General features: G+C 34.7%; 3 protein-coding genes and 1 pseudogene across 3 annotated transcripts; 1 reads left to right on the top strand and 3 right to left on the bottom strand.

Moving 5' to 3' along the window:
• Positions 1-12,660, top strand: LOC129886875 (UTP--glucose-1-phosphate uridylyltransferase-like). The gene is made up of 18 exons (XM_055961761.1): positions 1-778; positions 2,468-2,559; positions 2,738-2,828; positions 4,102-4,162; positions 4,263-4,340; positions 4,421-4,465; positions 4,561-4,637; positions 7,451-7,523; positions 9,069-9,126; positions 9,239-9,285; positions 9,359-9,421; positions 11,027-11,058; positions 11,142-11,208; positions 11,367-11,450; positions 11,540-11,638; positions 11,719-11,823; positions 12,051-12,122; positions 12,247-12,660. The coding sequence occupies exons 1-18, from the start codon at positions 144-146 to the stop codon at positions 12,286-12,288; spliced, it is 1,821 nt and encodes a 606-aa protein (XP_055817736.1). The 5' UTR covers positions 1-143; the 3' UTR covers positions 12,289-12,660.
• A 50-nt stretch (positions 12,661-12,710) lies between these two features.
• LOC129886878 (probable 3-hydroxyisobutyrate dehydrogenase-like 3, mitochondrial) lies at positions 12,711-13,718 on the bottom strand (annotated as a pseudogene).
• LOC129886877 (probable 3-hydroxyisobutyrate dehydrogenase-like 2, mitochondrial) lies at positions 13,653-16,062 on the bottom strand. Its single transcript, XM_055961762.1, has 2 exons — positions 14,940-16,062; positions 13,653-13,721 (listed from the first exon to the last, which is right to left on the bottom strand). The coding sequence occupies exon 1, from the start codon at positions 15,979-15,981 to the stop codon at positions 15,073-15,075; it is 909 nt and encodes a 302-aa protein (XP_055817737.1). The 5' UTR covers positions 15,982-16,062; the 3' UTR covers positions 13,653-13,721; positions 14,940-15,072.
• A 2,869-nt stretch (positions 16,063-18,931) lies between these two features.
• Positions 18,932-25,124, bottom strand: LOC129886874 (chromo domain protein LHP1). The gene is made up of 6 exons (XM_055961760.1): positions 24,701-25,124; positions 24,524-24,549; positions 22,997-23,083; positions 22,150-22,881; positions 19,706-19,766; positions 18,932-19,200 (listed from the first exon to the last, which is right to left on the bottom strand). The coding sequence occupies exons 1-6, from the start codon at positions 25,121-25,123 to the stop codon at positions 19,153-19,155; spliced, it is 1,377 nt and encodes a 458-aa protein (XP_055817735.1). The 5' UTR covers position 25,124; the 3' UTR covers positions 18,932-19,152.
• Positions 25,125-27,011: the final 1,887 nt, after the last annotated feature.

Genomic DNA, 27,011 nt, shown 5'->3' with positions numbered 1-27,011 from the left:
AGTGAACTGAGGAAGTACAATTGGACGATTTTATCGGCCGGAGGCATCAGCCCTTCGTCCTCAAACTCAAAACCCTTAAACCCTGAACTTCCATTGTCGATCTATACAAGAAAGTACATCCCATTTCTCTATTTTCTCACACAATGACAATCCATTCAGTAGTAATCCAAAAGCTCCTAAGCACAAACGCCCAGTTGGGTCGGCGTGTGGCGGCACACCACTTCAAAATCTACTCAGTAGGCTCCCGGAATGCAATGACAATCATAGATTCCGACAAGACATTGATCTGTCTCCGTAACGCCTGTTCATTCATTGGGGAACTTGTTCGCCACAGAGCCCGTTTCATTTTCGTCAACACCAATACCCTTTTCGATGAAATTATCGATCAGATGACTAAAACTATTGGATGTAGGAATGATACTTCTTGGCGTCTTGGAGGCTTTTTAACAAACAGTTCAAGTCCAAGAAAGTTTCGAGGAAGGAATAAGAAGTTGAACCTTACGGCTATACAGCCACCTGATTGTGTGGTCATATTTGATACCGAGAGGAAGTCTTCTGTGATTCAAGAAGCTGCTAAGTTGCAAATTCCAATTGTGGGTCTTGTTGATTCGAGTATGCCGTGGGATATTTACAAGAAAATTACCTATCCTGTGCCTGCCAAAGACTCGGTGCAATTTGTGTATTTGTTTTGTAATTTGATTACAAAGACTTTCCTTTACGAGCAGAGAAGGTTGAATGCTGCCTTGGGAGCTTCTGCAATTGCAAAGCCTGAAATTAGGTAATATCAAGTGGCTTTCAGTTCCTTTCCTTCTCTTCTCTACTGTCAAAATGTTGAATTTCTTTTTTTACACTGGCACAAATGATTTCCCCTAATGCACCAATGGTGTGATGACTTGTAATTTTTACATGTATGTCTATTTGTGACTATCTCAATGACTCAACTATACAACATTATATCGATCTGAATTTAACACTCATTGAGGTAAAATGTATCTGAGACTAGCTGATATGGGGGTAAACTGAGGGGGTTCAACTTTACCTATTAAATTACATTATTTTGATAGTTGGATAATGTGATACATGATGGCGTTGAAAACTAGGAGAAAGGGATTTGGCCGCCTATTGTCGTTGATGAGTAATCCCGATGGATATGGATATTAAAACATGGCTGCCTCCAACTTTGTGGCATTGCTGTGATAGTTCAAAGGTACCATAGCTCTTAGATGTCTTTTAAGAATATAAAGGAGTTATCTTTGAGGCTGGGTAACAAGCTAGAGTTACGCCAAGAGAAAAAAGAAAAGTTGTTCTAGAATTTACTAGGAATAACACCAGAAGGTATAGTCTAAAGAACCTTCTCAAGAAAAAAGAAGTTTAAATTTCTAAAGTAGCAGCAAAAGCTTCAGTTAAATTAATAGAACTAATTAAGAACCACCTGATTAACATGAAAAGCCATACCATGGAAATTTCATTTTACTTGACTTATAAAAGAAATAGCAAAGTGAGTAAGATTCATATGTCTGACCAATAATTTAAGACTGAGTAGCTGTACATTCCAAAATTGACTGACACATCTTCTGTGATTTATTCCCACTGGTCATAATAATTAGATAGGCTGAAAGTTTGGCCTAAAAAGAATGAGTATATGATCTGATTCTTTTCACAAATGAAATGAGAGGTTTAACGTTTGCTCCTCATGTATCTTATTTGCAATGTCTTCTTTCTTTTGCTGGCTGGAGAGGTTATATTTTTGATAAGCAGGCTTGAAAGTTTCATATTTGTGGATGCCTCATGCATGATTAATAAAATCTAGTGAACCTTAAATTCAAACTATATTTGCTGCTTCATGTGTTTTTCTGGTATAGTCGTGCTTTTGGAGTATTTGTTTCTTGATAAGTCAAAGTTACAGTAATAAGCACCAAGTCTGTTTCAAGATATATTTACAAGATATGCATGTGACTCTGCTTAAGTCATACATCGTCTTCAACCAAGTTTATCCAGCTATCCATACATGGTTTTTTTCTCAAGGTGTTGTCTTCTATTCATTGACGATCCTCTCCAATCTCCAAGTCGTAATTGCTTCTTCCACAGCCCTTGGTAACATAACACCCAAGAGATATTAAGCAATGAGAATGCAATGATTTACAGCTGTCCAGCCAAATCCGCAATGCAACAAAAGATGATTGGTTCCTTACCAGCTTTGTTTATTGGAAAACCGCTTGTGCATCTTATTTTTACTTATCTGAAATTCAATTTCGTCTAACGATCCTGCTCACTAACTATAGAATTGCTATACTTGTACAACTGAAGTATTTAAAATATCTAGATATAGTATAGAGAGTTGTAGTTCTGAATGTTGAGTGCTTCTATTATAACTTCATTGATTTCAAACAGTATTTCAAGTTTTAATTTACTGTTTTATTGACTCTCCCCCCCCCCCCCCTCCCTTCTGCCTGTAATCTGGATGTAGAGAGGAAGTTGAACAACTTGACAAGATCAAGACAGTCAGCAAGGATAAAATTTATGTTATGCCGTATGAAAGATTAGAACATGCTTCTGAGGGTAATATATGATTCTTATACTCTTCTTGATTATTCCTTATTAAAAAATATTCTTGTTGACTCTGTCCTTCTTACAAATACTTATGATTTTTATGGTACATAGGCATTAAGGTAACTTAATCATGCTTTATTTATGTATCTGATTGATATATCAATCACTTGGTCTCCTTTTTATGCAGATCTTACCGAGACTAAGCAGCTACTGGACAAACTTGTCGTGTTAAAGTTTAATGGTAATTTGGGATCAGATATGGGTTTCAGTGGACCAAAGTAAGCATTCAGCTGAGAGTTGAGATATACTGATTGATTAACACTAAAAGACAAGTGGCTCTAACAATATTGTTATTTACTTCAAGCTGATACTTCGTAGAATATATGATCTCTCCAGATAAAAATGTTTTTATTTCTCTTTTTTGATTAAGTTTTTTAATTTTATGGTATGTGGGCTTTTGGCTCACTTGCACCGCCTAGAGCTTCTGTTTTATTATGTTGATAGATACTGCTGCTGTGATAACTTGAGTTTATTCTAGAGGTACTTCATGCCTGTTAGACTGTCATAAATTCTGCAACTTATGCTTCCTGGTTAGAAAATGAAGTAAGAAACTTGCCAGTTTATTTTACAGTCTCCTCCCGAGTTATTTTTAGAGGAGAAAGTGAAACTTTTGTACCACATAGATTGCAAAAACTTCCTTTCCATTTGGATGGTGACTACTGTTGTGCATATAAAACCTTCCACTTATTTAGAAATGACAGTCAACTCCAATTTTGGTCTCATTTCTCAATAAACACTTTGTTTTCCTTTCTTACTGTACTTGATTTCCAGAAGTTTTCTTTTCCTTCTTTTATTATTCCTAAGTGATCACAGCCTATAAGCAACTTCGTTTATTATACTAGTAAATAGACTGACGAATCCCATCTACAGTTATAAGATTTTAGCTGCAATTAACTTCTGGTAATAACATTTAAGGCTCTCTTTCTTGATTCTCAATATTGTTCCATAGAGGAGTCTAAAGTTCTAATTCCAGAAATTTTATATGCAAATACCTTAGGACTCTGTTTTACGGAAATGGATCGTGGACTGTTGATTATCTGAATATTTTTGTGTATGAGATCTCCTTACAAATTTGTTTGTCATACACACTTTACTTTTCTAACCTTCATGTCATATATCTCCAAATGCATTGGTCGCTGACTTTTGAAGTCATTGCTTTTGATTTTTTTACCTTGGAAGAAAAGAAGAAATACGAGTTAAGGGTGGGGTGGAAGACTTTCACCCGTTTATCTTCATCCATGGAAATGTCTTTTACTTTTAACAGAGTTCACCCATGACCTGTACTGATTTGAAGTTCTTAGTGTATTAGAAGAGACGATACTTTTTTTGGAATGAATTCAATGTTCAATCACAAAAATGTCGTGTTCTGGAATGATAAATAAAGACTCATGTAACTGCAGTTACATTACAGATTCAATTTGTAGTGCTTTTTGATTAATTATCTTGCTCTTGCTTTTATCATTACTTATTTAGTGTTGCTTTGATATGCAGATCTGCACTTGAAGTATGTCATGGATTCACTTGTCTAGATTTTGTCGTCAATCATATTGAGGTAGGTATTTCCCAGTTTCTTATGCAAACCATTGTTTAGTTTCTTATTGCTGATTTGTAATGTATAATTTTTGGACAACTGGCTGGATATATGTTTGCAGTCCATCAACTCAAAATATGGTTGCAATATTCCATTGCTGATGATGAATACTCCTAGTACACACAATGGCATCATGAAGGTGACTGTTGTTATATCACACGTACTCTGAGCTTTTTAATGTGATTTTCTGGGAACTAATCAGCTAATAACTTAAATTAGGTTTTGGAGAAGCACCCAAATAAAAATATCCACACTTTCACTCAGGTTTGTATTATTCTGACATGTGATGTGTTTTCTGTTTTATTCTTTTCTGCTCTTCATTTTTTTTGAAGTAAATAGCTCTTACAATGGATTTTTAGAGCCAACGTCAACAAGAAAATATTGAAGATATTTCAGAGTCGCGAACCCTCAATAAATCAAGCGCACAGGAAAAATTGTATGTTTTTGTCTGTCTCTTCTATCCATTTTCCTATCGCTTTCTGCTTGTACATATTTAGTATTTTAAATTATTCGCAAATGCGTCATTTTTGGACTAGGAGTACTATGTTGTATTTCAAGGACATATATGCCTTTCTTATGAGAACAATTTTTACCCTGTGTGACCTCCCTCCAATTGAAAAAAGAAGTTGAAAAAATAAAGAAAAAAGAAATGGAAGTTGAACCTTTTTGCATTTCAGTAATCTAGTAATCTTGTAGAGCTGCTACTTCTGAATCATACTTTCTTTTAGTTTTGTGTCTTTTTGGCGTGATCATTGGATGCACAGTGTGTAGTTCATTCTCCACCGCCATGTGTTCGTTTTCATCCTACTTTCTTTATGTAACTTTGTGGATCAGCTGAAGTTCCATATATACCACAATTTCTGTTTGTTTCTCTGTTTCTTCACAAGCTTTTATCAAGGATTGATATTAAATCCTACTCCGATAGTGATCCCCTTCTGATAGGAATGGGAAAATTGAACCTTCTTTCACTTTATAAATATAATGCATTTTCTGCCTCCATATATGTTTTTTCATGGCTATTTTCCCTTGGAAACTTTGTGGATCCTTTAAATTCCATTTATACCAAAACTTATTTTTACATCTCTTTATTTTATCTCTGCCTACATAATGCGCACACTGTTCGTTTTATAAGTTTTTATTTTTGGTTGCTTGTGTTGATGCCTTGTTCTGCTGAGTTATACTAGAGAGATGTGAACTCTTAATAAAATTAATAGTTTGATGGATAGGGGGCTCTATTCCAGGAAGTTATGGTAAATATTGAATTCGAAACAATAGTTATTTTTGGAAAGGATATCAGTTGGTTAGTTGCTCTTTCTCTTCTTCGTGCCAGAGAATACAAAGTTTGATACTCCAAATGAGAAATGGAAGATTAAAGAACTTATGAAAAATAAATAAAGATAAGCTGGTTATTTATTTCACGGGTTTAAACAATCCACCATTCCACCCAATCTTGGTTTGCAACTTATCTGTATGTTGAATTTCTAAGTGGTTGAATGGGGCTATTTTTGTTTTTCGAGAACTTCTCTTTTTTTTTTTCTGGAGAACTTTTTGAAAAATGTTTCTGAACCAGTTAATGTGAGAATGTGTGACTGTAGCAAATTTTACAGGTAAGTCTGAGCAATTACATTTAGGGAAGATCTAATTTTAGGCTGTACAACTAAATTACTCACCTCTTTTTGCATAAGTATCTTCTTTACACAATCACAGCTATAACGGAATCTCAATTTTTTATTTATTTATTGAACTCGATGGATAATGGGGCCGTTCCTCTACCCTTCTCCATTTAACAACCGAGCTTTTGTCTGCGGAAGGGTTCCAACCTGTGACGTACACTACACTCTTACCACTAGACCAAAATTTAGAATCAAACAATCAAAAAATATTTTGTTATTTAAAATCAGAAATTTGCATTGAAATGATACAACTTTGCTGTGTATAATTCTTGATGTCCTCGAGGCATTCAGTTGGTTAACTCTCCCTTATGCCTATGTTGATTTCCGCATCCTTTTTGGCGGCTCCAAATTCGACAGGGAGAGATGTATTGCAGAAGTGTACCTTGCATGGGATGTGTGTTTGGAGGGGGGAAAAAACCTCTCTAGTACATAGTGCAACATAAAAGCTACCTGGAATTTACTTTCTTCTTGGTACTGCCTTTTTCCCTTTTCTAATCCGAAAAGCTTGAAGGAATCTTGTGGTACGTCTTCATCTATCATTCCATTTTTCTTGGAACAACGAAATTGATTGCATTGCGGCACCACAATTCCATCAATTCTCTCCACACTTCACTCTTCTTATGCTGACTAAACTCATAGTGCGTATGCTTAGTCTTTCTCCTCACGTCACTCTTCTTATGCTGACTAAAATTATAGTGTGTATGTTTAATCTTACTTTTACTTAAGAATGACATCACAATGAGTAAATTAAATTGATCCACCATCATGTAAATTGTGATCTATATTTTGCATTTGTGTCCTGATGATTAAAGCATTTAGACAAGGACTTTTGGCTAGTCCAGGGAACTAGTTAATCTTCAAATAGTAATCATCTCTTGCATGGTTTGGGTCATTGTGATAGTATGAACCAAAACAAAGGAAAAAGTTTACTCAGTGAGTTTATGATTCTCTATCCATCCCTTGCCTCAAAACACCTATACTCTGGCACCCACTAAGAATAAAACTTGTTACCAATAATTAATTGTCACATTTGATGATACAGCAAGTCGAACATGTATGTTGTTTAAAGCGTCAGTGCATGTGTATCCACTTGAAACTGGATCAAGGGTACAACACTACATTTGAAAGTTGGACGCAATTTTTTTTAATCTAGAAACAGTTTGTTACACAATTTTTTTAAAATCTCGAAACAGTTTGTTGTTATGTTAATTTAGTGGGTCAATTTCTGGACAAGATCTACCTATAAATCGTAACTACAGGAACACTATGGATTTTCGAGTAAGGGTTTTCTTGTGTTTGAGAGGGATTCTAAGGTACTTTATTGATTTTAGAAGCTAAAGGAAGCAAAAGAAGAGTCTGTTATGATGTCCTTAGTAAGGCATTTCAAGAGTATTTCTTTTCAAAGATAAGTTAGGCCTCAGTGGTATCTAATCAACACTTATTTTCCTTTTTTTTTTTAACTGAAGCACTTGATTTGCTGTTCTGGTGATCATTAAACCTATTAATGATTATGAATCTCAGCTTGTTTTGATCTTGAACTATATTGGTTTATCTAATGTCTGTTTTGACTTGGTAGATATCCATCCAACCTGCTGGAGGTTTTCCTTTCTTTGAACATCAGTGGGAAGCTTGAACCGCTAATTTCTCAGGTAGACTATCCAAATTAAGACCTTAGCAAGAAAGTTCGGCAGTATTATTATTTGTGCTGGTTTTTCCTATATACACGCACACACATAGCACATATACTATGAAAAGAGAATATCTAATTGAATTGAGATGTTATCACGTAAAAGAGCACCTCTATATAGGAGTTTATGGGTACATGAAACAAGGTACTATATGAAATAAAGAAAGGTACTAAATAAGGAAAATAACCTATGCAGTTGTCCCAAAGGCTTTAGTTCAAGTAACAAAGGTTGATGGATTTCTTACTTAGATCTCAGGTTCGAGTCTTGCGACATGTGAGCTAAGCTTGGTATTTGAATGGAGAAGGGTAGAGGAGAGGACCCATTATCTTCGAGTTTCGAAAGCTGCAGTTGGTCCTAAGGGTTGACTCCATACAGATTTCTCGGGCATCCATGAAAAACCCTACACAGTGATATTCCTAACTTTGAAAGAATTAGAAAAATATTTTATACTATTAACCGAAATACATAGAATGAATCTGGATAATTTAAACATTTAATTGCATCTATTCTCTTGAGTTATAACATACCCTCTTATAGTTGGTGAGAATCAACTTGAGTTTGTCAATTTTGAAAACAAGAGAATTTCGTAAGTCAAGGTATTTAAACTAGTCGCATGGATAGTGTATCTCAAAATAATGAACAATCCCTGGAGAAAAGGGTGCTGGAATTATTTCCTAGAAAAATCACTGGAAATGGTATATAGGAGAAAGTGCTTTCTCTAGCGGACATGTAGATGAATCTTTTGTCTGTCATTGAAGAAAGGCGGGGAGATGCTATTCCCCATCTTATCATCAGCATTGCTTGAGCCGAACAGCTAAAAAGTAGCCAAAAAATTGCCGGAACAACGACTAAAATTCAATGTTCAAAGCAATGACCTCTACACCTCTTACTCTGATACCAAGAAGAAAAAAAGAGAACAAAAAGTTTTATAGGAATGTTTGCTTGAGAAGTTGCAATGAAGAATGGTTTGAATAGTGGTTGATGGTGATGATGTCACCAGAATAATCACCAGAAGAAGCCTGATGCCACCGGACGTCAGGGAAGATACAAGAACAATAAATTTTTGAAAAGAAGGAAAAATTTGTCCAAGCAGACGGCATAAGCTACTTTTAGTCTTCACAAGGTTGTAGAAGTTCTGATACGTATGGGAAAAAGGATCAAGGCTTCTTACTGAATTTGGTAACAAATATAAAAGAGCACTCCTTGTATAGTAATTTAGGCTACACTAAACAAGCAAAACTCCTACTTATTGAAAAAAGAGTTATTAAATGAGGAAATTACCTAAAATTGAGATTCATAACTATGATAAAATTATGAAGGGTTGCTCTATCATATTCTAAACGCAGAATAAATCTAGAACATTCTTTCGTGTAATTGCATGAGTTCTCTTGACTATCAACTAGCATGTTTGTGCAAACATACATGTAAATATATTTCTCAATTATGTGAGGCTTGCTAACTTGGACATCATGCTGAATATGTAACATACTTCAATTTATTTTACAGGGTAAGGAGTATTTCCTACTGCTGCAGTCAGAAAATCTTGCTGAAGTTGTTGACCCAAGTATCCTTTTGCTAGTTTTATAACTTGTTTATTGTTTTTCTGCATGAGGTGATTGGAATCTTTTATCTCCGAGTGATATTTTTTTGGACAGCTCCTTGATTCGCTTGTTCAGAAATTCTGAATCATTTGATTAAGAACAGCATAGAACATTGCGTCGAGGTATCACCAAAAGCTACTAATTTCAGCTCTTTTCTGTACCTGCTTGCTGCTGCTATAATTTTCAGTATTTCAGGTAATGCCTACCACCTCAGGAATGGAAGAGACGAGTCTTCCGCCTCAGGAAGGAAGGATTCAGGTTGGTTATGGTCTGAATTCACTATGTTAGACAATATATGCCTGTTCTGACAACATTTAATTCCACACAAGAGGTCCGAGTTTTACACTTGACCTGAACCAAGTTAGCTGTCAAAAATAACCCCAACCACAGTTTCTAAAGCTTTGAGAAAACATAAGAAACCTGTATGTGGTTCTCAGCAGACCAGAGCAATTTGGAGTTTATCAATGTGCCTGTTCTGACTCCTCAAAAAAAAAAGCCTGTTCTGACTTTTAATTTCACACATGAGGTCCGAGTTTACACTTGACTCGAACCAAGTTAGCTGTCATAAATAACCCCAGCTGCAGTTTTGAAAGCTTTGAGAAAATGTAAGAAACCAATATATGGCTCTCAGCAGATGAGCACAATTCACCAGTCAAAACTGGACACCAAGTGATAATTTTCTTTCTTTCTTTTTAAATATGTAAAAGTTTGTTCCTAAAGCAGGGAGTAAGTCATAAAAGAAAGTTCTTGTCCATTATCACACCAGAGATAACTTGTGCTTAGTACGATGGTTATATAGTACAGAAGATTGCAAAACTGTCAAAGTGTTGGACAAAATATATGTTCCAACGCACTCCGTGAAACCTAGATGTTTTGTTAGTTTGTTCAATTGGAATTTTTCCTTACCCCTGTTAATAGTGTCGACATATTTTTGGACTCTGTTAGGTCCCTGGTTTTAGCGTATGCACTCTGTGTTGGAGCTAACATTGTATTTAGACTTTTGTACTAGAGCTAAGATGCTTTTTGCCTTTTGTACTCTGGCATCTTCCTGATGTCTTTTTAATGATATTATCTTACTTCATTATAAGAAAAAACGAAGAAGAGTTCTGGTGTTAGTTCATATTAGTTTGAAATTTGGGTACGGTAAACTTTTCCATCTAGATATAAACGGGACAAGTTTGCCATGAGAAAAAGACAAATGAGAGTGAACAAATTTGTTTTGGTTATTTTATTTTTTTTTCGTTAGAACTAAATCAAATTGCAGGAATCACTAAATTGAATTACCATGTCTATTGTTCAGATGCATCAGTTTTCTCTAGCTTGATTATGGATCCATTAGGTGAAAGTTGCATTGATATTAGTCAAGATATTTTTCTCTAACTCCCCCAGCTAATGTTTTTCCCTAAATCTTCATTTGGCTTGATTTTGTTCATTTCAACTAATATGACAAGGGTATGGCTGTTTCATGTATATTTTTTACACCTATTTTTTTTTCCTTGAGCTGAGGGTCTGTCGGAAACAACCTCTCTACCTTCCAAGGTAGGGGTAAGGTCTGCGTACAGTCTACTCTTCCCAGATCTCGCTTGTGGGATTACACTGGGTATGTTGTTATTGTTGTACATCAAAAGACTTTCTAAACTCTGAATGCATTGATACTGGATTCTTACCTTACTCTATGAAGTAATACCGGAATCAAGTCAATGTGACATAGGCTTTCACAATCAGTCTCCTTCCTCCCTGCACACCCTATAAATTTATATATTTGTGAACTGTTACAGTGCAGTTCATTAGAGTTTCAAGGATTTGCATTGTATGATGAATCTTATTTTTGGATTTTTGTTTTTCATTTTTCGTGGCTCAAAGTCGAAGGAGAATGTCAAATCAATCAATACAATGTAAGTGATTTAGTTTTTATTTTTCTTTTATGGTGGAAAAGAGGGTGGAATCAAATCATTTTGCCTCTGTTATTTCTTTTCAGGTGGATGAGTATGAGCTGCGTTGAGAGGCTACTACAAAGAAGTGATCTGGGTTTTACCAGTTCAAAGGTATTAGTATCCAAAATTCACAAGATATGTTCCTGAAGCAATAGCACCTTTAAGTAGAAATATATTGTTACGCATATACATCAAAAGCTTGTTCAATCTTAGTTTTAGCATTGCTCTTTCTGATATCCTCTGTCACCTTATCTTCTCATGTGATCCAGTTTTTCGATCGAGCATTTGCTATTGAAATTCCATGGTCAAGATACCTTCCAGTTGAAAGAACTTCAGATTTACTCATTTTGCAGGTTGTAGGGATGTGGTTTTGTTAACTGGGTTCTCTATTCATGATATTAGACTCTACGACTAACGTTTTCATCATTTTTATATTCTGCAGTCAGATCTTTACACCTCAGCTGAAGGCACTCTTGTGAGAAATGCAGCAAGAGCAAATCCCAAAGATCCTTCTATTGAGTTGGGAACTGAGTTTGGAAATGTACATATGTTCCTCCATCTTTTTTACGACATTCATTTATCAATTTATTTTATATTAAACATATTTAAATTGTTGATCAGGTTGATGATTTGCATAGTCGTTTCAAGTCACTTCCAAGCATTATAGAACTTGATAGCTTGAAGGTGACTGGGGATGTTTGGTTTGGAACTGGCATAACTTTAAAGGTAAGAAAAGTACATCAATAATCTCATCCGAATGGTGCTCTTTGTCTTATTTCTTTTTTCCCAATACATACCTCTGTCATGTTGACACGCTTTGCTTTGATTCATTCTTTTGGTCGTAAGCAATATATTCAGGAATTTTACTTTTTTTGAGAAAGGACTATTAGGCATTTGTTTCTCTTTCAAGATGCTCTCTAATATTTGCTGATCGTTTTTATTTGAAAATTTAGGGGAAAGTCAGTATTGCTGCAAGGCCAGGCATGAAAATAGTTATTCCTGGTGGAATGGAGCTTAAAAATAGGGTAAGTGACTGTAAGCTTGTATTCAATAGCTTGTCACTTAGATTATTGGATTTGTATTCTCAAAAATAGACGACTGCTATCTCGCTTTAAATTTTATTGTGAATACCTTCTCTTGTTTTACCAGCTTATTACCAGCCAGTCAGACATCGGACCAAGTTCCTTGTAGATGGGATTCTAGATACTATGCAATATGAATGTGTATCTTAATTCGAAGAGGTATTCATCGTCATTCTAGATGATTACAAGCCTGAAGAATTAGAAGGGAATCCCAAGCAAACCTGCATTGGATGTTTATGAAAAATGATAGGCATCAGAATTTTGTTGTAATAAAGGTTGTTTTTTGTCTACTGTTCCTAGATTCAGTTTCTTTCAGAAGGAAGTAGAGACAGTGAAATGCAAAAGAAAGCATCATAAATGTGTCATCGATTATTATTTGACAATTGATTACCATTTTCCGCAGTCAAAAATTAGAATTAAAAGCTCATGTAAAGGTGAGAACTGTTTCTTTGTTCTGATTAGTCAGACTACAATTTATCTACTTTTCTTCTTCTTAATCTCTGTAGTCAGTTACGACAGAGACCAAGAATTTCCCTTGGAACAAATAGAAGATATATTCTTTTGGAGAAAATTGTTTGCATAAGAAAGTGTTTCAGGAATCGTTTTGCAAATTTGATCAAAATATTCCCAGAATATTTCAACATCTTACTTGCCATTGAGCCTCTCGATGTGAATACCAAGCTTGGCATCTCCATTAGCAACCATGGAAGAAAACAGCTGCTTAGACAATGCAGCACCAGGCAACACGACAACGTCGTCACCCTCCTCTGCTCCAACATCTAAACCCATTCCCAAGCCCTTCACTATACACTCGGTGAACCCACCAGGCCTAAAATCTCTCTCAATCATTCGTGCTCCAAACAATTCCATAACCATGGAGCCAGCTGCTCCTCCCTTCACTGCCTCCAAAACTTCCTGTTATCCAACCCAGCCTTCTCTGCGAACACCAATCCTTCACTCAACCCCAGCATGTTCCCCGAACCAACCATCTGATTTGCAATTTTACAGCTTTGCCCCTTACCTGGTCCCCCCGCAAAAGTCCCCTTTCCCAACACATCAAACAAAGGGTTTAACCACTTCACCACATCCTCATTTCCACCAGCAAAAATTGCCAGTTTCCCTTGTATCGCTACAATGTCTGCTCCAGACACCGGAGCATCAACAGCCCAGTAATTCTTCTCACGAGCAGCATTAAAGATTTGCTCAACGAGAACCGGGTGACTGCTGGTGTGATCTATAATGAAGATACTGGGGTTGAGAGATGAAATCAAGCCCTCTAGGATAATTTGTCGAACATCTGGTGGACTACCAGCATAGTGAAAATAACATCACTATTCCTCGCAAGATCAGCTGGGGAATCAGCAAGATGGGCACCTTGAGATTGGAGAGAAATAACTTTAGAAGGATCACAGGCGTAGATTGTGAAGGGATAGCCAGCAGAGAGAAGGCGAGATGCCATGGCACCAACCATTATGCCTGTCCCTATATATCCTATCTGGGTTTATGGGAGCTGGGTAGGAAGTCATCGTCGGAGTTTTGATTCTATGAAGAAAGACAACTATATCAGTTAATTGATTTGATTGGGGTATTAATTTATCCATTTATTCTACTGTAACTGGTCAGAATTAAATTCTTATCGACAGTCAACAGTCTAAATTTGGATATGTTCAAGCGATGAGGTAAAAATAGACTTTCTATCCATGCGATTCTGAAGGGACACAACTGTTGAGATTCGTTTTTGAAAAGTTGTAGCCCTTTAGAATTATAAAAATGGTTATCTTAGCAGAAAGACACGACACTTTCTTTTTGGAAAAAAAAACTTTGCAGACAATCCAATCGTCTTTCTCTTAATCTCGCAAGTTCTTGTAAAAGGATTTTATTGAAGATTCTTCCCCGAAATCAAGAAAAAACTTCTGTAACAAGTACATGATTATAGACTCTGACTATTTTGGTGTAGTTCATGTTTCATAAACATGTGATTGCACTATTAGACTAGTGAAACTAATTCAATGATTATGCAAACTGTGTGTTTGATTAAATTCTTCATTTCAAGTTTCTGTGTTCTTGTTGTTTTTGAAGGAAAATATTTTATTCATAAAGTAATAAATCTTTGAATGCTCTCTACAATTCTTCACTATTTTCCACACTTTCTCATCACAGAAAGAAACACCTCTATTTATAAATAGATAGTGCAATACCTTAATTTAGCAAGGACTAGAAAACCTAATCCTATAAGAATCATGTATTAATATGAATTAAATAAAATACCAAATTCTAAACAAATTTGATTTCTGAATTTTGTAACATGTCTGATTCCATGGATTCAGTATTGTAACTTCACAGATTTACAAGCAGCTTCTTGTTGTTTGAAAATGAAAAAATTAACTTGATTTCTAAACCTATGTTGATCCTTTTTTCACATTTAACATTTTATCCAATATTCCAAGGAGAAAATCTTTACATGTATGGCTAGGCATGGAGCCAAGGACTACATTAGTCCACTTAGTCTGGACTGAACATCAAAATTGAGATACCAAACTTGCCAGACTGTTAGTCAGATTATTAATATAGAAATGATACCATAATCTCAAATAGCATTGTGCGGTTTAAGCGTGAACTGAAACTGAGTACAACATAAATGAAAGGTTATCACTTGTTAGCCTAAAGCTATCAATCATCAAGAAATAATGGCTCACTAAACCATATTGTACTAAGTATCTTCTATGAGGGACAGATTCAAATAGCCAAAACCAAACTTACCATATAGCTGATGCAACTCCGTTCCTCCTAGCCTAGTCTATATCCACAGCTGAACGTCCACTTCTGCAACTTATGAGATGCAACGATGATCAAGTCAACAAGAACATTGGCACAAGATTAACATTTCATGATCTTACTTGCCATTGATCCTCTCTATAACAGTAATAAGCCCTTGAGTTCCAAGCTTCCCATCTCCATTAGCAACCATAGCAGAAAACAGCTGCTTATTCAATGCAGCACCAGGCAACACCACAACGTCGTTGCCCTGCTCTGCACCGACATCTAAACCCATTCCCAAATCCTTTACCATGTACTCTGTAAACCCACCAGGCCTGAAGTCTCTCCCAATCATTCTTTCTCCAAACAACTCCATAACCATAGAACCAGCTGCTCCTCCCTTCACTGCCTCCACAAACTTCCTCTTATCTAACCCCGCCTTCTCAGCAAACACCAATCCTTCACTCAACCCCATCAAGTTCGCCCCAACGACAATCTGATTCGCAATTTTACAGCTTTGTCCCTTTCCTGGTCCACCCACAAAAGTCGCCTTACCCAAAACATCAAACAAAGGATTTAACCACCTCACCACATCCTCATTTCCACCAGCCAAAATTGCCAATTTCCCTTCCTTCGCCCCAATATCTCCTCCAGACACAGGAGCATCAACAGCCCAGCAATTCTTCTCACGGGCAGCATCAAAGATTTGTTCTGCAAGAACTGGGTGGCTGCTGGTATGATCAATAATGACGATACTGGAGTTGAGAGATGAAATCAAATTCTCTAAGACAATTTGTCGAACATCTGATGGGTGACCCAACATAGTGAAAATAACATCACTGTTAGGCGCAAGATCAGCTGGAGAATCAGCAAGAAGTGCACCTTGGGATTGAAGATGAACAACTTTAGAAGGATTGCGGGCGTAGATTGTGACGGAATAGCCAGCGGAGAGAAGACGAGAGGCCATGGCGCCACCCATTACGCCGGTTCCTATCCATCCTATTCGGGTTCGGGCCGGGTTTATGGGAGCTGGGTAAGAAGTCATCGTCGGAGAGTTCTGACACTATCGGAAGAAAGAGATATAGAGAGAAAATAAACATACTGTTCAATGATTGGATATTTTTAATCTGTTGCTGTATTGTGGCTTTATTAAGTTAGCAAAAATCACGTTTATTAAAAAAAATAAAAATACAATATATGATTTACTAAATTATTTAGTGAAAATTAGACCACAATTAAATAGATGGAATATAAGGGTATACAGTAAAATTTCTCTAAATTAATATGTCAGGATCGTAAAATATTATTATTTTATAAAGTATTTTTGAGAGATGAAATCTCAAAGAATTTAAATGAACCCTCTTGTAAAAACGACATTCATGAATTTGAGGTAATAATTAATAATCCTGGTTATCATAATAAAATGTATGTCAATAGTTTTTAGATTACCCGAGTGAAAATGATACATATTCAGAGGTGCAGAACTTAGAAGAAATTGTTGATACCATCAGATTGAAAATATATTATCTTATTGAAATCATTGATTTTTCCACTAGTCCAAGTCGGGAAATAGAGAAAAATATTATATTAGAGTATTTATTAATTTATCGAGTATTAATTTAATACGATTCTATTATAATTAATATACTAACTTTATCTTGAATTTTTAAGATTGACACTTATTTGAAAGTGCAAAATTTTGCTAAAGAGACAAGGAGTAGCACTTTAGTACAAGGTATAAAGTTGAGCACATCAAGTATCATGTTTAGTTACAGGTTTATGGGAAAGGGAGAGTTAAAAACATAAGTAGATAAAGATCCAGAGTATGTGGACCGGAGTTGAATCATTCCCCCTTTTGTTAATCGAGAGTGTGATGAAGTGAACCAAAAATTTGTGTAGTAAACTGATGTTGTGAGGTGGAGCTAGCTGTACTTTTTCCCTTTCGATTCTTTAACGCTTTTTTCAGGTCTCGCTACTCCTAACCATAAGAAGAATGTTATACTATAAGAGCGAGGTGCAACTGAATTTGGCATACCTAATAATTATATGTATAATTTATCTGTAATCTATGATTAGCTCCCAAGAAAGAAGCTTAAATAAAAAATACGTTCTTACCTTATTTTTTATATAAAGTTTGATTAGAGAAAAAAAAGTATTTGACCAAAGTCAAAAAGAGAGTGACCCACTTGATGATCATATGATGGAATAAATAATTCAATTTTTGAAAATCTAATTTTTACGTTATTAATATATGTATAGTTTTGACCAACAACCAAACGTGTCTTTATATTTGAAAGTGGGCTGCCACCAGCTAACACGATGCATCACCATTGTATAATTTTCACCAATGATCATGACAACCACCATCGCATCCTTCAACTACTAGAGTCGCTAGTTTTTAGAGTATGTTTTATCAAACAAATAGTTTTTACAATATCATGATCAAAATTTTCTCTAATATTATGTGAATATAATGTTTGGTTCTGATTTTCTTTTAATTTTATTATTGCGTACCATGACCTCGTACTCCTTGGGTGATGGGTGTGTAGGCCTTGTAGTATTTATTAATTTTTTGATTAAAGCATCTTTATCTTTCAGTATTTGCAGGCTTAATTGTATTAAGCAGTCAGAAGGAACTGAAGAAAGTAAACAAGCTACTTTTTTGGCCTTTGGGCATAACATTTTCTTGATATGTAACTGTGCAAGCACTTTGATGATCCAAGGAAACATAGCTTACTATTATAAACAAGTGTTTGTACAAGTCAAGAACACAAATTTTGTTCTCTGTTTAAAGAATTTGCTATATGTACTGCTCATTACACAAATTTGTGATTACTTTTTTTCCAATATCATCTAAACAAATACTTGTATTTTTTTGACAAAAAGATAACTCATCCCAAAAAACTGTACAAAACAAAGAAGAGGACAACTAGGATTATAGTCCCAACCCCAAACAAGCCTTCTCCATCATATGCAACAGAACCAGTATTACTGTTTTCCCAATATGTAGCAGATGACATATGTTGTACAGGAATGAAAATTGACAACAAGTACACAAGAAGTGTCAAGGAGATAGGAAATAACAAAACTAGTATAAGAATGGTGGCACCTCCACCTATGCTAGAAATTGTTGGCCAAACAATGAGCAAACTAAGAAACACAACTATCATTGAAGGAACCAGAGGTGATGGCCCTATGTCTCCCATATTTTGCCTACCACAATACTTTTAGTTTGGCAGTATCAGTTGATTGGAAAAAATATGATAACTCCTGAGTGCAAACAGGAGAATATATTGTAGACCTTTTGGCTTTTGGCTGCAACTATCATGGTCGCATCACCTTATGCTTCCCTTTGGAAGATAATGTCTCTAGATACCTAAGCATTGTCTTTGCATGTAGTGGTGGAAATAGAAGAAATTCCTCTACCAATAATCAACAACAACATACCCAGCAAAATCATAGGGAGTGTAGAGTGTACGCAGATTTTACCATTACCTCAATGAGGTAGAGAGGTTGTCTTCGAAAGACTCACAACTCAAGCCAATCGAACCAATAATTAAAAGAAAAACGGTAGTGGAGAGAAAGATGACAACTAATGGATAAATCCCAAGTAGGAAGCATTTTCTCCTTTTGTTGGTCTTAAGCGATGTAGTCAACTAGTGGATTTCGAATACCAGAAGTTATACTTAAAAATCACCAACAAAAAAAAAAAAAGTCTTGAAATCAGACTTAAAGAACGGTTGGATCAACTAATTTTTTGATAGCTTTCATTTAAAACTTTTAAAAAGAAATTCTGATAATGACACATACAATGGCTTTTTAAATGACCATTGGAACCAACTAGGAAGAAAAGATTCACCAGAATGAAATATCAAAACGGATTAAAACAATTCTTTTTATCTATAGCTATCAAACTGAACTCGCAATGATTTTTAACATCTCGAAGGCTAGAATAATTACCATCTGCATCTCATCTACTGAGTAACGCATCGAGATAGAACTCAAAAGCATCATATTATATCGCGAAATAGTAAACCTAATATAAGTTTCTCACAATATATATTCTAGCATGCTATTTACTAACCTTCCTAATAAACATAATAGGTTAACACCCTGCAGCTTGTTACAACAAGTAACTTATAACATTTTATACATAAGATAAGGCAAGAGATGAAGCTAATCGAGCTACATATATATTTCCTTCATAGCAGCCAACTCATTCAGAGGGATTGTATCGCAAATGCTGCTCGTAGAAATTTATCAACTGCCAAAACAAACACACACAAAATATTTCCATTAAGAGTCATCTAAATGAGAATCATCTAAGTAAAGCGGAAGGAAATACTTTCTAAAACTAGAGTTAGTAGTATATCAATACAGTTGTCAAATAACAACCATAATTACAAAATAGAATGATATAATGTTTATTTTTAACAAATTGCGAAATGTTCAGGTATTTATCTGAAGTGATAATCCAAAACACTGGGTGAGACTAATCAGAAAAATAAAATGACGAAAAGATCAAGTCTACTAATTCAGATTTCCAGGCATATCAATGTACTTCTAAACCATTACAAAATAAGATCACAACAAGTATTATGATTGCTATATCAGAAGACAAAGTTATGGTGATTTTAAAACTAAATGCTAATAGTTTCTGTATTTATGTGAAACTGAGGAATGACTGTAATTAATCCATACGAAAATGTAAAATCGTTGCATTTTATGGTGAGGCAAAATCCAATAAGAGAGAAAAGAGAAACAGCTACCAGAAGTGGATTATTCGTCTTCAGAAACTTGTTATCCACCATCGTTTCCTTTCCATCCGACCTGTAGGTAACCATTAAGAAAGGCTGTAATGTGAACTAAAAACTAATAAAAGAATCAGCAAAGCATCATCAAACTGAAAGTTTAGGATTAGTTATCTAGTAAGATGTGTACGAAAATTGGTGAAGCACTGAGAGTATGAGCAAGCTGTGACCATGAACTAAACTGTCAAGTTCAAGCTACCTCCATTAAGAAAAGACAAAAAATAAAAACAGAAGGAAGTAATCACACTGGTCATTGCATCTTATACACACATTATATTGCTGTTATAGAATTACAGGTGACACAACTTCAAGAAAAAAAAATCAAAGAGAACTAAAGAAGTACCACTAAAAGTATGATGTAACGGTAACAACAGAATGTCGAGATTGAAAATTGATTTGAAAATCTGAGAACTTTTAGCTTATCCTGACCATAACAAAGAGTTTCTTTCTTACAACACTTTTGGGGGACAGGTTACCAAAAACAAAGCACAAAGCAAAAGGGAATGCAGTATAAACAAGGAGTGGGAAGTTAGATTAGATTTGGTATATTTCACTTAACTAAATAAAAGATTAGATTTGGTATTTATTATATGAAAAAATCAAAATATCGAACCCAAACCTTTAAACAATAGGGGTGGCCTGAGATCCTAATAAATCCCTTTGGATCCCCTTCTCTATTCGTAACGGTGCTTTCCGAGCAAACTTGCGTGCAACTCGACTATTTCACCGCTTACCTGAACCACCCGCAAGAACAAGCACAAGGTAACTCTACCCACTAAGTTTAGGCAGATGGGAAGAAATTACACAACTATTTTGCTTTTGTCCGAATCCGAACCTTGGTCTCCCCTGATCATCATTGCAATGTCATTGATTGCTAGACCACACCCTTGGTTGTACCTTTTGGGTGCTCATGTATAACTAATATGGGATTTCCTAAAACTCAACATCTTATCACACGTGTAATCCAATTATTGGGTTTGATATGAACTTTAAAACGAACTACTGAGTGTAAGATAGGACTAAACAAAATCATGTGAAATAACCTAAACATCCGATTCAAAAACTTTAAGCCAATAGGTGATGTGACTCAAGACATCTGTAAACTCACTTGCATATCCTTGACTCCTTGACTCAGAACTTTGTTTGATAAATCAACTTCTGTGAAACTTAATATAACTGATCATGTTAAAATATTAATTGTTAGAAATAGTCTTAATCAGCTAATCTCAACAACTTGAAGGTCAAAAAAGACTCAAATTATGATTCTATCTCTATTTGATAAGCAAAGTAAAAGGCTAAAATTTTCACACCTTTTTAAAAAAGATTCAGAAACTGCAATGTCCAAATTGTTAGACATAGAAGATAGAAGATATTTGTTTAATCAAGAGTGTCCCATTTAAAAGAAAACAAAAAAAAAGGCGACAACCAAATAACATAGATATCGAAAGACAAGAAAGGATTAGAAGATTATAAGCATCTCATAGTACACATCAAATGAAAAGTTCACATTATCAAAAAAAACATCAAATGAAAAGTTCATAGTTGTTAATCATGCTCTTGAACCTTCTAGTTCACTCCCAGACACACTGTATAGATGAAGACATCATCAAGCATCACTACAACAACAACAACAACAACAACCCAGTGAAATCCCACAACATGGGGTCTGGGGAGGGTAGAATGTACGCAGACCTTACTCCTACCAAGGTAGGACATCAAGCATCACTAGTATAAAGAAAAAAAAAAGGATATTTCTCCTAAAACACATCAACTTGAGTACATTAATCATTTCAATTATTTTCAATTTTAGACAGGTTCTATATGATGACACTGTTTATGCTTGTTTTGAGCGGAGGAGACATATTGATTTTAGGTGGAACAAAGCTAGCAGATGTCTTTGCAGTTGATGCCTGGAGCCTCTGTGTTGGAGTAAGATTTGGCATATAGTAGTTGCCTCAGGCATTGAAATTGATGAGTTGTAGAGTCCATAGAGGGTGGGAACTCTTACATTATATGAGCACGGGCAAGACAAAGAAGACATTAAGAAACAAATTATCCTATTTAAATCCACTTGTAAAAGAAGATTTAAGTGTTATAGACCGGATCATCAATGAAAGCTTTGGGGAAATCATATAATCATCTAAGAATAGCTGGTGGGTGCTCCTCTTGGATGAAATTTTTGAAATATATAGTTGGATGAAATTTCTTTTGAAGTTTGATGCGATCCCACATTTATACTTACAGTGTATTGGTTTGATCATCAATGAAATAATATGACTTATAAAGAAATAAATAAAAAATTTAGAAATTGCACATTCTGATTATCACAAAACCACAACACACATATTGACAAAATTAGCTGGCAAACATAGAAATAGAAATGTAGGTTTTAATTCACAAACCTCTTGGCAAGAAAGGTCACTGAGACATCCAGCATATCATTGGAGAAAGAAGCTGAATAGCTTATCGGGTTGATAAGTTGCGTAATGGTATACCCATCTTTGGAATCTTCAGACTTGTTTCTACAAACCAAGTCACTGCCGACCAATTCATGATTATGACTTCCTTCTTGCACAAAAGTAGCCAACGGACCACCTGCTAAAGCATCTTGGATATCATCCATCACAGCTGAGGTAGTCTCCTGTTTAAATCTCCGAACAGAACCAGATTTCCTCTTTTTAGCTCCAGTACAGCGATCAGATTGGTATAATGCTGCACCATTAACCTTAGGAAATCCATTTGCGAGACCATCACCAGAAATATCCACAGGGTTCTCATTGGTTGACATTGCTCCTTTTAATTCACTTAGCTTCAAATTCAACTCATTTTGCTCTCCAGTTTTTTCTAAAGAGAAACTCAATCCCAAACCATTTCCATTCACCAACTTGTCTACTTTGCCGTTCAATTCACCACCATTACTGTCCACACGATTTGGTGCCTTCAAAACATTCAAAGGGGGTGAGGGTGTAGGCTCCTCAATTATCCTAACCCTCACTGCTGGCACATTATATGTAGCAGCTGCAGGGGAACACTGCTGCTGCTGCTGTTGCTGTTGCTTTTTCTTGGGTTGAGTCTGTGTAGCCCCATACTTCCGCTTACGCTTGCGTGTTGATCGTTGTTTCCCTGATTGCAAGCTTCAAAGTGAAAGGAAAACAGATCAAGAAAGGAACCAAAGATTAACAAGAGAACTATCCCCTATACACTAATCAGTATAAGGAACTGAAAAAAAGGATTATAAATAGAAGAAACCTCTCTTCAAATGCATCAATAACATCAGTACAGGACAACAGATTCTTCACAGGTTCCCATGTATTTGCCGTCTCCGGCCAGCCACGCCTGAACAAAAACACAGATAACATCTATCACCTTCAACTTATTTTTCTTTTTTCACATAGTTTACTGGAAGCAAAAAAATGGACTGGACAGTGATGACCATGAAGAAACACCAGCTCGTGCACTACAGTTCGAATGTCAGGCTCTTAGTCAGTAGTCACTGGGCTGTGCCCATGGGGAACTATCACCTACAAACTTCTAAAGGTGGAAACTTGGAACCTAAAACTACTCCCTCCGTTTTATATTACTTGGCCCCCATACTAAAAATGGTTGTTTCAATTTACTTGTCTAATTTATGAAATTAAGAGAATTTTATAACTCTCTACGTTCCTAAATACTTGCCTATTACTCACTCCATTCCTAAATACTTATCATCCTTAAGAAAAATAGATGTCCATAATACTTTTAGTGGTTTGTTTCTACTTTTACCCATAGTCATAAATATGGAGAGAGATTAATATGGTGCAAAAGAGAAATGAATTAAATAGAGAGAAGTAATAAAAAAAGGATAATTACCCTCTAGTTAATGTTTTTCTTAAAGAGTGCAAAATAAACAAACGGGGGGAGTATAGAACTCTTAAGCTACAGAAGATTTATTCTAATCCTTTAGATCCACTCTCTCTTTCTCTGGCTCCCTTACTTGAAAGCTTTTAGTTGATCTACTCAGTCAAAGAGTTTTTTCAGCGGCCTCCCTTGTTCAATTTGGCTCAAACCTTGATTTTGCAACTCAGGCACTACTCAATCCTTAGTATAATTCTCATTGTTCCTATATAACTGGTGCTTTAGCTTTTCATTTTGTTTCAAAATAAGTAGCATTTTAGGGTTTCAAGAAGGTATTGATCTTATTCTTTCTAAATTACCCTTGTTTTAATACATGGAGTTTTACAGCATTAAAGAATCACTTCTTTCTTCAAGTTTTAATACATTCTTTTTAAGGCATTTAACTAGGGTAAGCTAGTAAAAATAGTCCATATTTTCTAGGATTGACTAATTTCTTACACCTTGTTTGGATGGTTGCTACCCGTTGTATTGTATTGTTAGTTTAACTACCACATATGTTTCGATTGTTACTTAAATTTTATTGTATCATATCGTTTAAATTCATCCTTAAATAATGGTGAGTCCCATTTTGTGTAACTACCAATTTAATATGATCGCATTGTTACCTTAATATTTTCTTCTCATTTTATCTTTACTTATTATTTAATTATTTCATTTTATTCTTTACCCTAGCTTTTAATAGTATGTCTACACCGTGCCCTAATAGGTTATCATTCAAATTGTAGACGTGTGCCCAAGCTAAAACACTTGCTTCTTTAAGAACGAAGAGAGTAATAACTACACATAATAGTAGTAATCAAATTTAGAGTTACAAAACATCATCAATAAAGTTAAGTTTTCTCTTGGGTTGTAATGAAATGGAGGGAGTATAGGAGTACTTACCATTTTATCAAATACTGAACTTGACCCTTTAGTTTCCACAGCATTTCCAAGATCCCCAAATCCAGAAGAAAATCACATAAATTAATGCCCAAAAAATCAGGATAAATTAATTAAAAGAAAAATACATCACATTATCAAAGCAAATATTTAAAATGTTAATTTTTTTAGAAAACTAACCTTCCTTGTTCTCTTTCTCCTAACAGTTTCAATCTCATAAAACCCTTCAGCAAGTTTTGGTTTTACATTCTTAACTTGACCATCGCCATCTCCTTCTTCTATCTGACGCTCCTCAGACGCTTCATACATTTTTTCATCGCCATCTTCATCCTTCTCTTCTTCTTCATCTCCGGCCACCGGTTCCTCCTCGCCTTCGCTGCCGGCATCTTCGGGAGTTTCATCTCTCTCTTGATGTTCAGAAGCTTCTCCGTCTAAATCCGACTCACGGATGTCACGGCTAAAACTGCCGGCTCCGGCAGCTTCCGACGGAAGCCTCGAGTTTTTCCTTTTCCCTCCTTTCATTCTATCTCCACTTTCTCTCTCTAACGTTCTCTCTCTAACGCTTTTCTTTTTCTTTTTATTTATAGTGTTTTTATCTTTCATTTTTTTCGTGACTGGTCAAGTTTTGACTCAAATTTTGTTTTTTATGAGTCAAACTTTGTAACTTTAATCAACATTTTAAAACGTATATTTTCATCAATTTAATATAAAGAGAGTTGCAACTTATAATTGTTTTTGAATAGTTTTTAAATATTTAACTTTATAGTAGTAAATTAATCTGATTCAATTTAATTTTAAAAATTAATTAAATTTATATTTGATTTTTGAGGGTTAAATTTTATGATTTTGATTAATATTTTAACAATTTTTTTATTATAGTAATATAAAGAGAACTGCAATGTATAATATTTTTGTATAGTTTTTAAATATTTAATTTTAAATTTTAAAAAAATTATCTAATTTAATTTAATTCTAAAAATTAATTAAATTAACTTTTCGAATCAAAATGTAAGCATTTATTTATTTGAATATGGGGGGGGGGGGGGTTAAATCTATTTCCATTTTACTTTGCATTTATTTTCTTAGTTTTTCTTTTTATTTTCTTAAATAGTCATAATGGTTAGAGTTATTCAAAATCAAATTATAATCGACAGTTAATTATAAAATTGATTTATCGATATAGGGTTATTGAATTAAGGTTCATAAACGAATTAAAATTTTAAAATTAACGATTTATCAATTAGGGAAAGCTTACTCGATTTTTTTATTGGATAAATCGTTGACATGTTAAGAATTATCGTACATATATTTTTACCATAAATAAATGAAGTAGATATTATTAACCCTACAAATCATAAAGCGTTGAAATAATAAGTTGTTGTACATGTGATATTTGTTAAATAAATTCTTACGTGCATGCATCCTCAAAACTTAGGCTTTTATTTTTTTTACTGTGTTTTACGATATGAGTATAAGATTGTCGGCTTAAGTAGAGCTAGAAATTTGTTTTGTTTGATTGGAGATCAATATATTAGTGAGCGACAATGAAGAAGAGAGAATGAAATGATCGAACCAATACATTACTCGATAATTACTGATTTGATACCAAATCAATCGATATCTTATTAATTAACTAACAGATTAGTATATTTAAAAGTCACTATCCGATAAGCTAAATCGTTAGCATTATCATCCGCCCAATCGATCCAAAAAACAACCCTAATAATGGCTAAGCCTAATAATTTTTTTTAGAAAATGTTTAAATAAATGAATAGCGCATTATTTGATGTTGGTAAGTATAAATTAAAACTAATGAGGAAAATATCGTGTTGTGCGCGCATTCAATATTTGTTCATAAATTTATTTATTTTTAATGATGTTAGTTAAATAATTTTAAATTTTTAGTCTAAAATAAATTATATATTTTGTGTAATTGTAAATCATCTCATTAAGTGTAAAATGAATATCTGATAAATATTAATAATATTGGTAAATTTTAATAGTGTTGATTAAATAATTTTAAATTTTTGCTCGTATATATATATATATATATATATATATATATATATATATTCATTCTTTTTCTCAAAAACCTAATGCCGGGAGGGCCATTAGGATGTTCATCATTAAAGTATTTTTCTTCACCGATAGTTATATTTTTACCTTGACTTGTAGCTACTTTGATTCAAAAGGTAATCGTCGATTTTTGACTTTCTCCGCTTTCCTCAATCGTAACCACTTTTCATTCCGGTTACTTCATCCACAAATCATTTTTCATTTAAAATAGTGATACCTCCAAGAAAAGTGAAGGAGAAGCTTTCATTGTAGAAGCGGTAGTTTCCCACCTCCCTCGGGGTGAGAAGTTTCCTTCCCTTTTCTAAAATGCATGAGTGTTCCCTTCCCTTTTCTAAAATGCATGAGTGATCTCCTCAGCAAATGTACAAAAGTATTTATGCTTGGGTTGATCCAAAAGTATAGTAAGAAGGAATAA

The sequence above is a fragment of the Solanum dulcamara genome, chromosome 4 (assembly GCF_947179165.1).
Source record: "Solanum dulcamara chromosome 4, daSolDulc1.2, whole genome shotgun sequence".
Classification (NCBI taxonomy): Eukaryota; Viridiplantae; Streptophyta; class Magnoliopsida; order Solanales; family Solanaceae; genus Solanum; species Solanum dulcamara.
Note: the sequence above shows the minus strand (reverse complement) of the source record. Positions and strands in the feature narration are given on the sequence as shown.